The sequence below is a fragment of the Mauremys reevesii genome, linkage group 2 (genome assembly GCF_016161935.1).
Source record: "Mauremys reevesii isolate NIE-2019 linkage group 2, ASM1616193v1, whole genome shotgun sequence".
Classification (NCBI taxonomy): domain Eukaryota; kingdom Metazoa; phylum Chordata; order Testudines; family Geoemydidae; genus Mauremys; species Mauremys reevesii.
In genome coordinates, this window is record NC_052624.1 from 199,102,971 (window position 1) to 199,117,345 (window position 14,375).

General features: G+C 35.7%; 1 protein-coding gene across 8 annotated transcripts in view; it reads left to right on the forward strand.

Moving 5' to 3' along the window:
• The window catches only part of PIEZO2 (piezo type mechanosensitive ion channel component 2), a 443,406-nt gene that overhangs the window by 87,534 nt on the left and 341,497 nt on the right, over nt 1–14,375 (forward strand). For all 8 annotated transcript variants that reach the window (XM_039525707.1, XM_039525709.1, XM_039525708.1 and 5 more), the window contains exon 2: nt 8,017–8,112. In XM_039525707.1, the coding sequence (XP_039381641.1) occupies nt 8,017–8,112 (96 nt within the window). The remainder of the gene's footprint in view (nt 1–8,016; nt 8,113–14,375) is intronic.

The window sequence follows — 14,375 nt, forward strand, 5'->3', positions numbered from 1 at the left end:
TGTACACAAGCCTGTATTTTAAAGAACTGCAAATGTAAAATGGGTAGAACTTTTGAGTTTCATGTTTTCTAGGGAGTTTGTTTCTCACAGCAAGTGGTTATTTTTTGGTAACTTTCTTTTTGCGGATAATGATGAAAAGAATATAGCTATAGACTGGGATTTTCACAGGGGACCACAGGAGACAGGTGCCCAATATCTTTGGCTTTGGGTAAAAGTTGTGCAACATCACTCCTTTGAGTTCTTGTGGAAAGCCCAGGTCAATGTTCAATTCGCTTACAAAAAATAGATTTCATTGGGATTGACTGAATATTTTAAGGTGTGAACAGCATCAGATTTTTCTTTCAGACAACATTGTTTTGCAGTGTCTTAAATATTTTGCCAGCAGCACTTCTTCAAATGAAGATTTTTATCCAATATCTTTTTTGATGCTGGTGAAATAGCATGAAAATAGAACCAAAATGAAGTCTATAGGTAACAATCTTCCTTGAAGCATACCTTTGCTGTGCCTTCTTAATAAACTTTCAACTGTAAAATTGTTAAACAAGATGCAAGTGCTATGCAATATCCTGCTGAAGATAGAAGAAATATGACTTCATTATAGTTGGCTGGATCAATTCCTCTTCATGCTAATGCACACACATCAGTCCAGAGAGGATGTTGCCAAGAATAATATATAATCTACTCAAGCCTACAGTAAAAGCTTACAAAAAAATCTATTTTTATATAGTTCTTGAAAGAAGGAAGCGATAGCAGGCAGTAAATTAATTCCATTACTAAAAAGCCACTGCTGTTAATGTAAGGTAAATATGAAAACAATTTGAGTGGATGGCTAATTTTGTCTTATGCTGGCTATAGCTTCTCCATTTTTTTGCTACCGTGTTTGGTTTTTGCCACAGTTATCACTTACAAACAGGGATGCAGTAGACATCCGCAGTGCCAAAGTACACTTGCAATTCAAAGTATTTTAGTGGTTAGTAGGACCCCAGGTTGCAAAGCTTTTCAGACTTTTAGACAATCCGATTAGAAATACAATATTTTCTTTCTTAGGTGATGGTATTAATTCAAGACCAAGGAGGTATAAATCCATTAGCATTTCTACCTCTCTAATATATAAATTCTTGTTTGTCCTCCAGATTTTCTTATTTAGCTGATGAAGAAATTTTAAAATTGTCCAGAAAATCTATTGTGTGATAACTGTCAAGATGGAAGAACACACAGTTCTGCATACTGATATTTTCAAATAATAAAGTACACCAGCTTTTAGCATTGTCCTGATGTTTGTGAAAAAGATGAACACATGTATCCAGAGGGCCATGCAAAGGAGCAACAGAAAACCTTTTAAATTCAAGAACATTTCCATAGCACAGCTACCATATAGTTGTTTGCAGAATTGTATTGAACATTAAAAGTTAAATGATGACTAAAGGATATGGATATACAATTTTGCTGGCTTCCCTGTTTGATTTAGGATGGATTATGTATAGGATGTCCCTTCAGACTGATACTGTGTAATGCACTCATCTGTCTAGCTATTAAGGCTTGGTCTACACTAGAAAATTAGGTTGGTTTTACTATGTCAATCAGGAGTGTGAAAAATCCACAACCCCTGAGTGGCTTCGTTAATGTGACCTAACCCCTGGTGTAGACAGTTCTTCCATCCACCTAGCTACTGCCTCTCAGGGAGGTGGATTATCTATGCTGATGGGATAACCTCTCCATCAGTTGTGCTACAGTTGTGCCACTGTAGTGTGTTAAGTCTAGACAAACCTGAAGTTAAATGTTGATTTAGAACTGTCTGTAAGGAAACATTGCTAGTGGCTATTAGTGCTTAACTTAAAAATAAAATTATCTGTTAATGGGATATGGTAGCAAATAGCAATCATTTGAACTTCCTCCATTTTCTAGAACTAACATGTCTTCATGCTCCCCTGGCAAACTGTAATTTACTTACAGGCAGGTCTTTTCATTTTGTCTGTGTACAGCATCTGGCACAAGGGGGCTCTGATCTCTGATTAGGACCTCTTGGCACTACTGCAATATACATAATTAATATTTATTTTAAATATGAAACAAGAAAGAACAACAAGCTAATAAACCAAAACAAAGAAGGATCCATTTTTTGGAGAAGCATGCTATTTAGAAATACATTGGTTTAAACAAGATTAAATAACAGCTTTTAATGTTTTAAAATGTCTTTGCTAAATCACACTTCAAAATACATATGCCATTTTCAGTAGAGTCTTTGCTTTTTATTATTTCCTTGTCTGATTACTTTCTAAAAAGTTCAACTTTTAACCTCTAAAAATGAATTGTACTAACTGTACTAAAATGATGTTGAAATACAATGAAAAGTTTTAATCTGTAGGATCCAAGCATAATATTAATTTCTCTTTAATTTGACAAAAAAAAGATGCTGTAATGGCTAATGCCTGTGGAAAGATATCTAGAGAATTGTTCCTAAACAATAGCCAGAATCTGATAGTTTGACTAAAGCAAAAATTACATGTCCCATTCGTATTCTAAAAGTATTATTCAGCCTAATATGACTCTTGGTTTTTGCTTGCTTTATTAGAGTACTTCAGGGTTTGACAATAAATATTTGCGATAGTGATTTAGGAATATTGAAAACTTGTATTTTATGCTATGTTCTAACACTGGAATTAGCCCCTAATCCCGTATTATCTATATAATCATGTTGTGTTAATTTTTTAACAACCTGTGGTAACACTATTTTAAAAGGTATTTCTATACTGCACATTTTAGACTTTCTGGCCAAATTCTACAGTTACCTCCATAAAACTCAGCTGATGCCAAATGGGCTGAGGGCAGAATATGTATCATTCTTTCACTATGTAAACAGCAGTGGTCAGTTAGTTGTGAGAAAGGGATCAGTTATTTGCAAGTGTAATTTTTCAGCCATTTGAACAAATATTCTGATACCCTAAAAGTGAAATATTCTACATCCGTCATTTTTTTATTGAAAATAATTTGCATATTAGCAGTCTGCTGTGGAAATGTTATGCAGCTGCGTATTATGTTCTAACAGTGAGTTGCTTCTTATCACTCTGGGATAAAGGTGTGTGAAACTGTCAGTAACTAATTTGCTTAAAATAAGTGTCTCTTTGCTGGTCCTGGTATCAGGCACAGCATTTCTCATCCGTGGGTCTAAAAAGAAAAGTGTTTGAAACAGAAGGGCAGTAGAGGAGTCTGGTTATATGATATATAGCACTCATTCCATATGAATAATCAAGATAATACTTAGCTGAGATATGTATTACTGGAGCTGAGTTCACTTGTAATAGAATAAAGTTTGAATATGCAGAACCTTAGTATTTGCATTTTTGCTTTTTAAAAATTTATATCACTGCCATCATAGTATCCCTAACAGTGCAAATGCTGAGGGGAAAAAAACCAACACATTTCTAGATATTTTTCATTAATGGCATTTAGATTCTATGGTGAGGAATGTGGTTAAAAATACAGATAAATCAAAACATTGAGAGATGATATAATTTAAATTAGTCTTTTTTGTTTATACTTGCATGCTATGTGTATCCACCATAGACTTGACAGGCAGGGACCCTAAAGTATTATCTAAGTGCAGATGTCTACATGTAATACACACTTTAAACTATACAGAGGTGTTTGTTATCTTTTAATGAGAAAATCTACCCCTTTTGGCGTAGGGGGTGTTTTCCTGTTACCACATACATTATAATTCTTTTCATGGTTGTTCCGTGTATTGTATAAAAATATATAGATTAGTAAGGATATTTTTATTTGCTTGATTTTTACATCCAATAATAGGAGCATATCAGTATAAATAGTCTTGGTTTGTTGTTGTCGTTGGGGTTTTTTTTTTTTTTTAAAAAGTAAACAGGTGTGTATATATAGAAAAAATGCTGACTGTTATGGGTCTGATCTGCAAAGGTATTCATGCGTGCAGCCTTATTCTTGTGTTGGCTTCTCTGTGCAGGAGTAAAACTCTACTTACATGAATTTCTTTGCAAGATCAGAGCTTATAACTGCTAACTCGGAATGTAGAGGATGGGTTTAATTGCATTCAGTGCATCACAGGGTGTCCTTTGTTACTATGGGTATTTTTTCACTGCACAATTAACACAGGTTCTTGCTCAGGTTTTAACCCAAGCTCTCTACCATCCATGCAGAAAAACCTCTGACCCAGGTTGGTAGGTGCTTTTAGTCTAGGCTGGTTTACCCTGGGGGAATGGATTAGAGCCCGACTTCTGATGTAACTTGAGCTGTGAGAATGCAGGCTACGTTTTTTGAGTGCTGATAGTCCTCCAGTGCCCGTCCTGCAATTACCATTGGCTAGACAAGGAGAGAATCTTAGAGCATCTCAGAACCATGCCCCAGAGACACATGGGCATGTGCAGAAATGGGGGAGCATGTATATACTGCTGCTGGGAGTGAGCCTGGTGCTAGCGCACTCCAAATAGCAGTGAGGACATTATGGATCAGTCTGGAGCTTGGCTTGTGGGTTGGATGGACTTGAGATTCTGAGCCACAGCATCCACACTGCTATTTTTAGAACACTAACTCAAGCCTCACTAGCATGTCTGTCTGCCTGGGATGGGAAGCTTGCTCCCAGCTAGGCTGACCAGATAGCAAGTGTGAGAAATCAGGACAGGGGTGGGGGGTAATTAGGAGCCTATATAAGAAAAACCCTCAAATATCGGGATTGTCCCTATAAAATCGGGACATCTGGTCACCCTACTCCCAGCTGCAGTGTAGACATACCTAGAAAGGATGCAGTAACACAGGTAGAGCTTTGCTGTGGGAACACTCACACCTGGGTTAGATGAATCTGGATACTCAGACATGGGTGCCAATGACACCTGCATTAACTGTGCAGTGAAAACATGCCCTGTCTGTGCCTGCTGCTGATTTTAGTGGTGGCTACTACTGCTCACTGCTTCTCAGGGCTGGACCGTAAGAATCTGTAAATTTTACAAATAATTTTAAAAATAAAATTGTTCCTTAATGATCTTTTATCTCACTAAAAATGTGTGGGACCGTAGGTTTTTGCTCTGACAGATTTGCTTTTATAGCACATTAATCTCTTCCGTAAAAATGTGCTGAATGAATGGAGATGAGATGAAAACAGTTAATGGATTGAATTATTTTTTTTTAAGACTTAGCAATGAAGTTGTTTCTTACAGATTTATTTCCAGTGTTTTGGTAACTGTTAAAATTAACATAGGTCTGCCAGGAAATTAAATAAGCATTATTAAATAAAATATTATTAACTTGCTGGAATAGGCTTGGATTTAAATGACGGTTCTAAATGTTTAAGGCACTGCCTGCCATGTAATTTACAACAGCAAATTGGTGAAAGCTTTGGTTAAATAAGACTGAGCTGTGAAATCTGTTTTTATTGTTATGAGAGATCCCAGAGGCCGAGACCTGATAGTGCTAGGCACTGTACAAACATAAAAAAGAGGCAGCCCTGCTCTGTAGTCTGTTCAGAGGGAGGATATTAATGTACTAATACAGTGAAATCAGGGACTATTCATGTGATTAAGAGTTGCTGGATTGGGTAGTTAGACAATAACTAAATGCCTTTATACAGCATCTGTTGCAAGGTGCAGTAAAGCAAAACATAATTAAGCCACTAAAATATTAAATTCTAGAAAAAATTGGCAAACATATTTGTATATAATTATTAGTTATTTGTTTTGTGGTAGAACCTGCAGGGTAGTTAATTGGTTAAAATATTTCAAAATTTTAATTATTTTTCTAAGAATTTTAATGAAAAAAGATTTTTTGTGAAAATTCTGGCCCAGTTTTTATAGGTCAACAGGCAGCTTTAATTCCTCATTCCAGTTGAATATACCTAAGAGATTGTATGACTTTCCACTGTCCTAGCACTTTACAAATATCAGCTCTTACAACAGACTAAGCATTATACTATTTTGCAGATATGTAACCTAAATTGTTCCAAATTTAAGACAATTGGATCCTGATTTTCAGAGGAATAGTACACTCCCTTTTGGCTCCCATTGAGTACAGCTGGAGTTGTCGTAATAATCAACTCTAAAAATCAGGCTCTAGCAATCTCAAGTTGGACACCTAAAATTAGTGGATGCTTTTTGAAAATGTAGGCTTTATTGAGAGATTGATGGTAACAGACAGAATGAATGTAGTCTGGAAACAGAACGTGGGAGTTCCTTGCTAGCAGTCCTAGTTGAGGCTACTCCTGAAGGTCACAGAGGCTTCACAGGTAAACTCTGCCGATGTAGAATACCGAAGACCCATGTAGTTTTTAAATCAGACTAATCTCTGTCAGTTTAGAAATTAGTCACCCAACAATTGATGTTGAACAAAACACTAGTCAGTTTTGCAATCATAAATTACAACTACTGTATAACTTTGGTTCTTTAATAACAAAACTTTTCTTTATTGTACCATTTATAAGTAGAGTGGGACAGAAGTTATGGTGATCAGAACGGGCTAGATCTAAATATGTTGATTACATGCAGAGTGTAGGCCAAATTCATTCTTGGTATAGCCCTAGTCAAGATTATGATGATACACCAGGGATGAAGTTGGCTTAGTAAATCTAACTTTATTTAGGAAACAAATTTGCAACAGAATGGACAGAGTAAGCCAATACCTTTCCTCCAAAATTTAGTCATCTTGGAATTAGTTGAAGGAATTGATTTGATGATTTTACTTACATTCCATGATTGTGGTGTAAATAAATAGGAATGTTTTCTTTTTGCTCGTTACTACTCAGTGTTTGGCTTATCTCATAGGAAAAGCTGAATGTGGTAGGTCTCGTAATGTTTTAACATCTGCCATGCAGTTGGATTACATCCTGCTGAGTTTTTAATAAAGAAGTCCATATACTTGATTTGCAGCATAGTCTGCATGTACAACTCTGAAGTTGCAAATACTGTCTTTAATGCTATTGCTTCTTGAACAAACATCTCCTGAAAGTATCCAATTCAGTGAAAGTACAGTAACGCTGAACATATGGAAAAAGAAAAAGAAACACTGAAATAAGTTAACAAACTGCCTCCTTTGCAAAACACATTGTATTTATGAAGCAGCAAAGAATCCTGTGGCACCTTATAGACTAACAGATGTTTTGCAGCATGAGCTTTCGTGGGTGAATACCCACTTCTTCGGATGCAAGCATGTATTTATGTTATCAGCATGAGATTTTAAAATATCACTGGCATGAAGATCTTACATGGGGGTTTCACAGTTTTTTCTCACTACAGGTTCTGTTTTACCATGTGGTGTTTACCTTTGGTCTTAAGAAGAATTCTGGAATGAGCAGAGTGCTTTTTAAAGGATAAACACTAACTTGTATGTTTTGGTTCCAGAATTTTGAGTGGTTAAAAATAAAATAAAATAATTATAATAAAGAGTGTTACATTCTATTCTGCATAATCAAAAAGAAGAGGAGGAAAAGGGAGAGAGAGATTTTAATTTCACTGGATACATTGTATAACTTTATGAATTTAGCATATCTTCCTCATTACTTAGTAGTAATAATAACAACAACTTACGAATTTAGTGCCTTCTACCTGAGGAGCTCAGATGTTCATGATTTAAGTATTGCTGTACTCCCAAGAGATAGCATTATCCCAATTTTATAGATGAGGAAAATGAGACACACAGATAACAAAGTGACTCTCATCCAAGGTCAAGCAGGAAGTTTGTGGTGCATTTGGGAAATGAACACAGGTCTCCTGACTCTGTCTTCTGCCTCAACCACAAGACCACCCTTCCTCTAAAATGAAATGTATAATACTGCAGGCATGTTTTGAATCACTATATTTCTTCCTTAAATAGAACCTTTAGTGATTCTGTAGAACAAATACAGAGCGTGATACAATTATCTTTTTATGTGAAGCAGTGTAGTAGCTATATGCATTGGTCAAATATGCAACTCAAGGTAAATGCAATTTGTCTTTAAGTTTAAGTATTCCCAGATAGACTGGCCAGATTAACAAACATACGCTCTCTTTTTTTCCATTGCAGCATGTGTGTTCCGTTACAATGGGCTCTCTTTTGTCTACCTCGTCTACCTCTTGCTCATTCCTCTATTTTCAGAACCCACAAAAACAACGATGCAAGGTAAGAGTTTTCCTGATGGTTTTTTAAAGGTACATAACATGTAATATGTACAAAAATCTTGTAGGTGTTATAAGATGGAGTCTTACAGGTATTTCTTCAATATACTTTCGTTGGTTTGAATTTTTCCTACGGTAAGCGAGCTGGTTTTGTAATACGTCATGTAAACTCACTGAATCTGGTTTTGGAGTGAGTATTCCCAAGTAACTGGTCTGATTAAATTCAACTATGGAGTATTCTTTTAACAATGTATGTTTTAGTCACAGATACAGACATTACCACCCCACTGATCTCCCCATTACCATGATCTTGAAAAGTTTTTTTTTATTTTTTTTATTTTTCCAGTTTTACATCTGCAGAATAACTAAATGCACCATGGATTAAATAACCCACATGTCACGTTAGCTGACAATATTAAAATGTGAAAATAGGGTTCCAGAGATGAAAAGACAAAAGCCATTTCAGAAATAGGATATTTGTTATTCCTGTGGGGGTATATTGCAACAACAAATGGGTTAATCTGTAAAAGTTAGTTCTCAGAAGTTTCTGGTCAACAGTATTGTAACTTCAGGATCATTGAATAGTCAATGAAAATTTGCTGTGGTAAGGTAATATTTCCTTTTTGTGTTTTATCGGTGATATGTATTGTCACTCAGTAGCTTGTGGGAGTTGCTTTAGTGGGTAGATCTCTGAACTGGTCCCTGCAGTTCAGAACTCCTCTCATGTGGCTTGAATCAAACTCTTATATTAAAGCAGTTATCATCCCCCCAGTTCACCTTCAGACTATTATTTACAATAGTATCTCTCTTCAAGAAAGATTTTATTTTTACTCAAGTGAGTGGTGGGGTGAAGAATAAAAGTAAGCTTCTTCCACAAGGGAGTGAAGGAAAAAGAGATATTATATGGGGCCTTCTTGGGGCTGACACTGTAGGATGAAAATGTTACCTAAATTATTGGCTTTGTTTTGAATGCTCTGGGTACTGTCTGCATGTAGCACAGTTCCCCTACAGCAGCTCTCTCGAACAACACGCTGCACCACTGTGATGGTTAATGGAGAATCACACCATTTTATTCAATAAACATCCCTAATGAAACAAACTAGGAAATCTAGACTTCAGACATAAAAAATCTCAAATTACTAGGCTCCTACAGGGCTCTTACCTGAATGAGTAGCATCACGTCCATATAAGACCCTATGACATCTCTCTGAATACAGGGCTTCTATTACCACATCAGTCACCCCAAAAGGGTCTCCCAGGTTGCATCTGGAGCTACCCCTTTCAATTTTCAGCAGTAACTCTCAGCCCACAAGTCTGGTTCTGTTTATACTCTCCTGGCAACCTCTGTCTGGTATGTTGAGGATGGGGTCAGTGTGGCTCCTCTTCCTTCCTGAGTAGTCAAGTAGTCTTGACCTCCTCCCAGGATACCTTTTGTCTGGAAGTTTTGTTTTCAACATGACTCTAGCTTTTAATATTTCATATAGCTATAGAATCTAGAGTCATATAGTTTATTTATGATATATTTAAATAATATATAAAATCTATGTTTCTGGAAAATAGTTTGCATCTGATCCAGTGTTCTCCTGTTTTATGTCTGACCTTCTGAACACTAGATAAGAGAGAACCTGAGAGGGAAGGAGAGTCATCCTAGTCAATTGCCAGTTTGAAAGACACCGGCCTCTTACCTTTTTAGATTATAGTAACTTGGTTGAGTAACAAGTCATACACCAGTGTACATTAACCAGCAAGTAACCTACTTACAAGTGTTTTAATGATAAATAAGATTACTCCTTCTAAAAAACAGCAACCATTTCAGTGTACATATGCAATTTCAATTGGCAGTTACACCATTTATCCTTCCCTCCTGCCCTCTCCCCCCATCAGTGGTATCAAACTTTTTTCTTTTTGAATTCACTGAAAAAATTCCTTGAGGAATCTTTAACTTTGTCTAAATGCAGTCTCCCATCCCCAGTTTAGCTTCCTTTTTTCTCATTATTGCGGAGAAGAGCTGAGAAATAAACTCTCAGGAAGTTGTAGTATTGTTGTTCAATTTATAACACAGAGAAATCATCTAACTACAAATGGTTGTTTTTGCCAAGTTAGAGTACTGTGTTCTGTTATAGGGTCTCACTAAGAGTTAATGCACAAAACTAGTTTGAAGATCGGGTGAAAAAGAGAAATTAAACTCAAAATATCTCTCATCTTATTTACTTACTTATTTATATGACCTCTATTACAATACTGTAGTGTTTGAGCACCTACATATACAATATTTTTATGGGGAAAAGAGGTTTTTTTTCTCCATTAAGTTCCATTGGAGGAGAATGGAGTCAAAGCTAGTCTTGTACTATGTAAAATATGTCCTCACCGTAACCGTTAATTATGACTTTCGCTGTGTTTTATCCTTGTCAGTGTAAATGCTGATGCTTTTTTGAAACCTTCAAAGTATGGTAATTTCCAAAACAATATCATGCCACGTTGATTTCCACATGTTAGTTGCATGTAGATTAGAAAATGCATTTAGTTAAGCCATTTTACAGGAAATGTGTTGCCTGTTAATTTATTATTTTGATTACAGTAGCACCTGAAGAATCCAACCAAGAATGGGGCCCTGCTGTGCTAGGCACTGTACATATATATGACGAGGGGCAAAGTTTACGGTCAAAATAGACAAGATATTCAAAGGATGGAAGAAGAAAAATATTATTAAACCTATTTTACTGATGGAGAACTGAGGCCCAGCAAGAATAAGGTGGAATTTTCAAAAGCATATAGTCTTCTGTTGACTTCAATGGGAGCAGAGTTGGGTCAATGCTAAGTGCTTTTGAGAATTCCACCCAAATGGCTTGGCCAAGGTAATACATCTATGGAGTGTGTGGCAGAGCCAGGAACTGAACTCAGGAATCCCAAGTCCCAGTTCAGTAACTTAATCCCGAAACTATCGTTCCTTTGCTTTTAATCTAAAAACATTCTCCTCCTGTATTATGGAATAAAAAGGAGCGTTCATCTTTCCCTCTCTATAACATTCACTAGTTCATATACTTCCACAATGGGTCCTCTTAATTTTCCCCTTCCCAAAGCCACTGTAGTTTTAACCAGTCAATCCCCGCCCAAAACCTGAGTGGCATTAATGCAATGTTTTGGTGGGGGCCCAATGGGTGGGATTAGTTTATGCTTGGATGCAAAAGTGCCCAGTGCAGCCAGCAAAAACAGAATTGAAAAATAAAATAAAAAGGCATAAAAAGCAAATCCTCAAAATTTTAGGAAATCCCAATCTAAGTAAAACTGTCAGTCATTTTTACTGTGGAAAGTTAGGACAGTGAGAAAATGAAACGTTAGTAAATGCCCAGATGTGGATTAAAGTTTCTCTTAAAAGCACTGAAGGTGATACATGAGACGGATGCAGCAAGCCTAGAAGGGGAATACGGGTGCAGCTTCCTAGCTAATATCCGGTTATCATGTTGATTGTATGTGTTTTGCTTTTTCTGCCCTTTTCGTGCCCACAAGAATGATTGATTGACAACTTAAATATAGTTACTTTCTAACAACCAAGTGTGATATTTTTGACTGTCATCCTCATCCTCTCATTCTAGTTTTGTTTTTTAATTTATTGGATTTAAAACAAATTCCAAAGTGGTTTGATGGATACACTTTAAAACAATCCAATATGTGTCATTGTCAACAGAGCTTTTTCAGTAGGGAGCACTTTCAAAAAATTTCAGATGGTCTCATAGTAATTTTATGTCATGGTGCACTGCACAGCTCATAAGCTAGATATAGTGGGATGTCTTGGTGCATTTTGTATTAAGAGTGAAAGAATTTAAAATCCAAACTTAACATATTAGAACAGACTGTCTGAGGAAGATTGCTATTAACTTTAAATGTGTGGAATGCGGAGGGTTAAATACCTTAGCTTGTTGAATTTTAAATTGTATATGTGTGTATGTATCTCTTTCTCTATCGTATGTATGTGTGTGTCCACGGACTATAAAAGGGGAACATTGATAAGCTATTTTAACTGGAAATAGACAAATCACCATTAAATCATAGAGTCAAAATGTTAAATAAAGCAAGCTTTCTACAGAATAGAAAAAATAAACATCTCACTATGTCTTCATATTTTCCTTTCCTTCTTTCCTTTTTCTCTTGCTATACTTCACTTTTTAGTCTATACAGTACCTGAATCTTGTTACCTATTTTAATGTGTTCCCTCCAATTAATTTTTTACTAAAATCTACTCTTTCATTGTACGTTTTATTGTTTTTCACTTTCTGTTCTTGCCTTTTTTCCTCCATCTCATTGTTACTTTTGTTTTTCTTTCTATTCATTTTTCCTCATTTTCGCCTCTCTAACCCATTCCATTCATCCACCTACCACTTACACTCTACAATCACCATTCTCATTTCTCTGGGTCTTCCCATCCATCTTTCTCTTTTCCCTTGGCTCTCCTACTATTTCCTCCTCCTTCCCCCTAGTTCTTTTCTTTTGTTGGTCTTCTCTCCTTCGACTTCCAAGGAGACACTCACAAAATGACTACAGGTTAGTAGGTCGGCATGGACAAAATCAGTATAGTGGAAATTTTCTTTTAGAAGTTTTGAGAGGGTGCATTATTATAAACAATGGGGAGTAAAATATTGTATTGAACTATATTGTACATGAAAACCCTTTAAACCTCTTTCTCTCTTTATTCTGTAATGTTTATCTTCTAGAAAAAATGTGATCACTAAAATAACTCAATAATAATAATTCTTACCTCCTGTTTTAATGTATATACAATCTCCGTTCTCCATGAGTTATGTTCTTGCCTGTTGATCTAAGATCTCATCCATCTCTAAAATGACATATTTTCTCCAATTAAAGCTAAAAAATTAAGATATTCAATTGACTGAAAAAATTAGCTGAACATGTTACTAGCTGAAATACTATTCAACCATCCATGGAACTGGTTGAATAATGGAAAACGTATTCACAAATAACCTATGCATTTAAAATTAATTGGATTCATTGTTTGTTGATCTTGGGTAGTTTGCTCAACTCTACCGCTAATGTTTATAGTTCTTGAAATCAATTACTATTGACAATTACTATGACATTAATATAAACACAGAGTGTAGCATTCTTTATGTAAAAATTATAAAGAGGACGTATCGGTGTAGATAACAGGTTATTTCATTTGATTATAGAGGTGGTTTAAAACTGCTCAGGCCAAGTTATCAAATGCGGCAATAGGAGCTGTTCTTGATGCAACTATAATTTTACAGTAATTCTAAAACTATATAGCTTTTTAGGTAGTGGTTCTGCTTATATAAAAGTGTCTGACTAGTGACTGGTTTATTACCTACAGTAGCTCTCTTGAGACAAAGAATAAGTAATAACAGTTTAATAGACCAGTTGCAAACTATAATTCTGTTGCCCTGATTGGGAATCAATGGAGTAATGTGTTTAAAACAGTTTTAATGATAGTGTTATTTCTGTCTTGAAAGAGTAGAGTAAGTAAACTTATATTTTAAATATACCTGGCTTGGACAGGAGAAATTACTCATTTTATCAGTACTGAATAACTGGTTTTCCTTAATAGAAGTGAGATTACTCAAGTTCCTTACTCAAGTTGCTAGTTTATATTATGGTAGCTGTGAATAAGAAGCCTTCTTAAGGTAGTGTTTTTAAAGTAATATACATCACTTTAAAGCAATGGATCAGATTCAGCTATCATTATTCATTTTGTTACTCAGCATGAGTAGAGCTACTTTTGGAATAAGATACTACTCCATGTGAGAGAAGACTGGCAGAATCTGGCTCAAAATAGATATCTGTATTTTTATATCTCGTTTGGCTGAGGAGCTAATGTAATAAGAATTATCCATTTAAAATAATTTAAAATATTCATATTTAAACAGTGCACAAACCTGTAAATATTCAAGAGTATTTTTTGCCCAGTTGTGCTGGAAGGAGAGGAGACACTGGATGTGGTTTAATTAGGCTGCAAATTTATTCTTAAATGTCGGGGGGTATCGGGCAGATAAAAGTGTATAGTGCAGGTAATTCCATAATCATTTCATATATACCTGGGAAGCTTCCATCAGCCCTTCCCATCCCTGATCCTGTCTTTTACCAATGCTGTTTACAGGAATTGATAGAGAACATAAGGTTTGTAGGGAATATTAGTGCTTACAGGCATCTTGGACTTGATTAATCAAACTTGTTAAGGAATGAGTTCATAAAACAGAAATTTAGACCTTTACGCTGCAAAGACTTATGTACATAGCT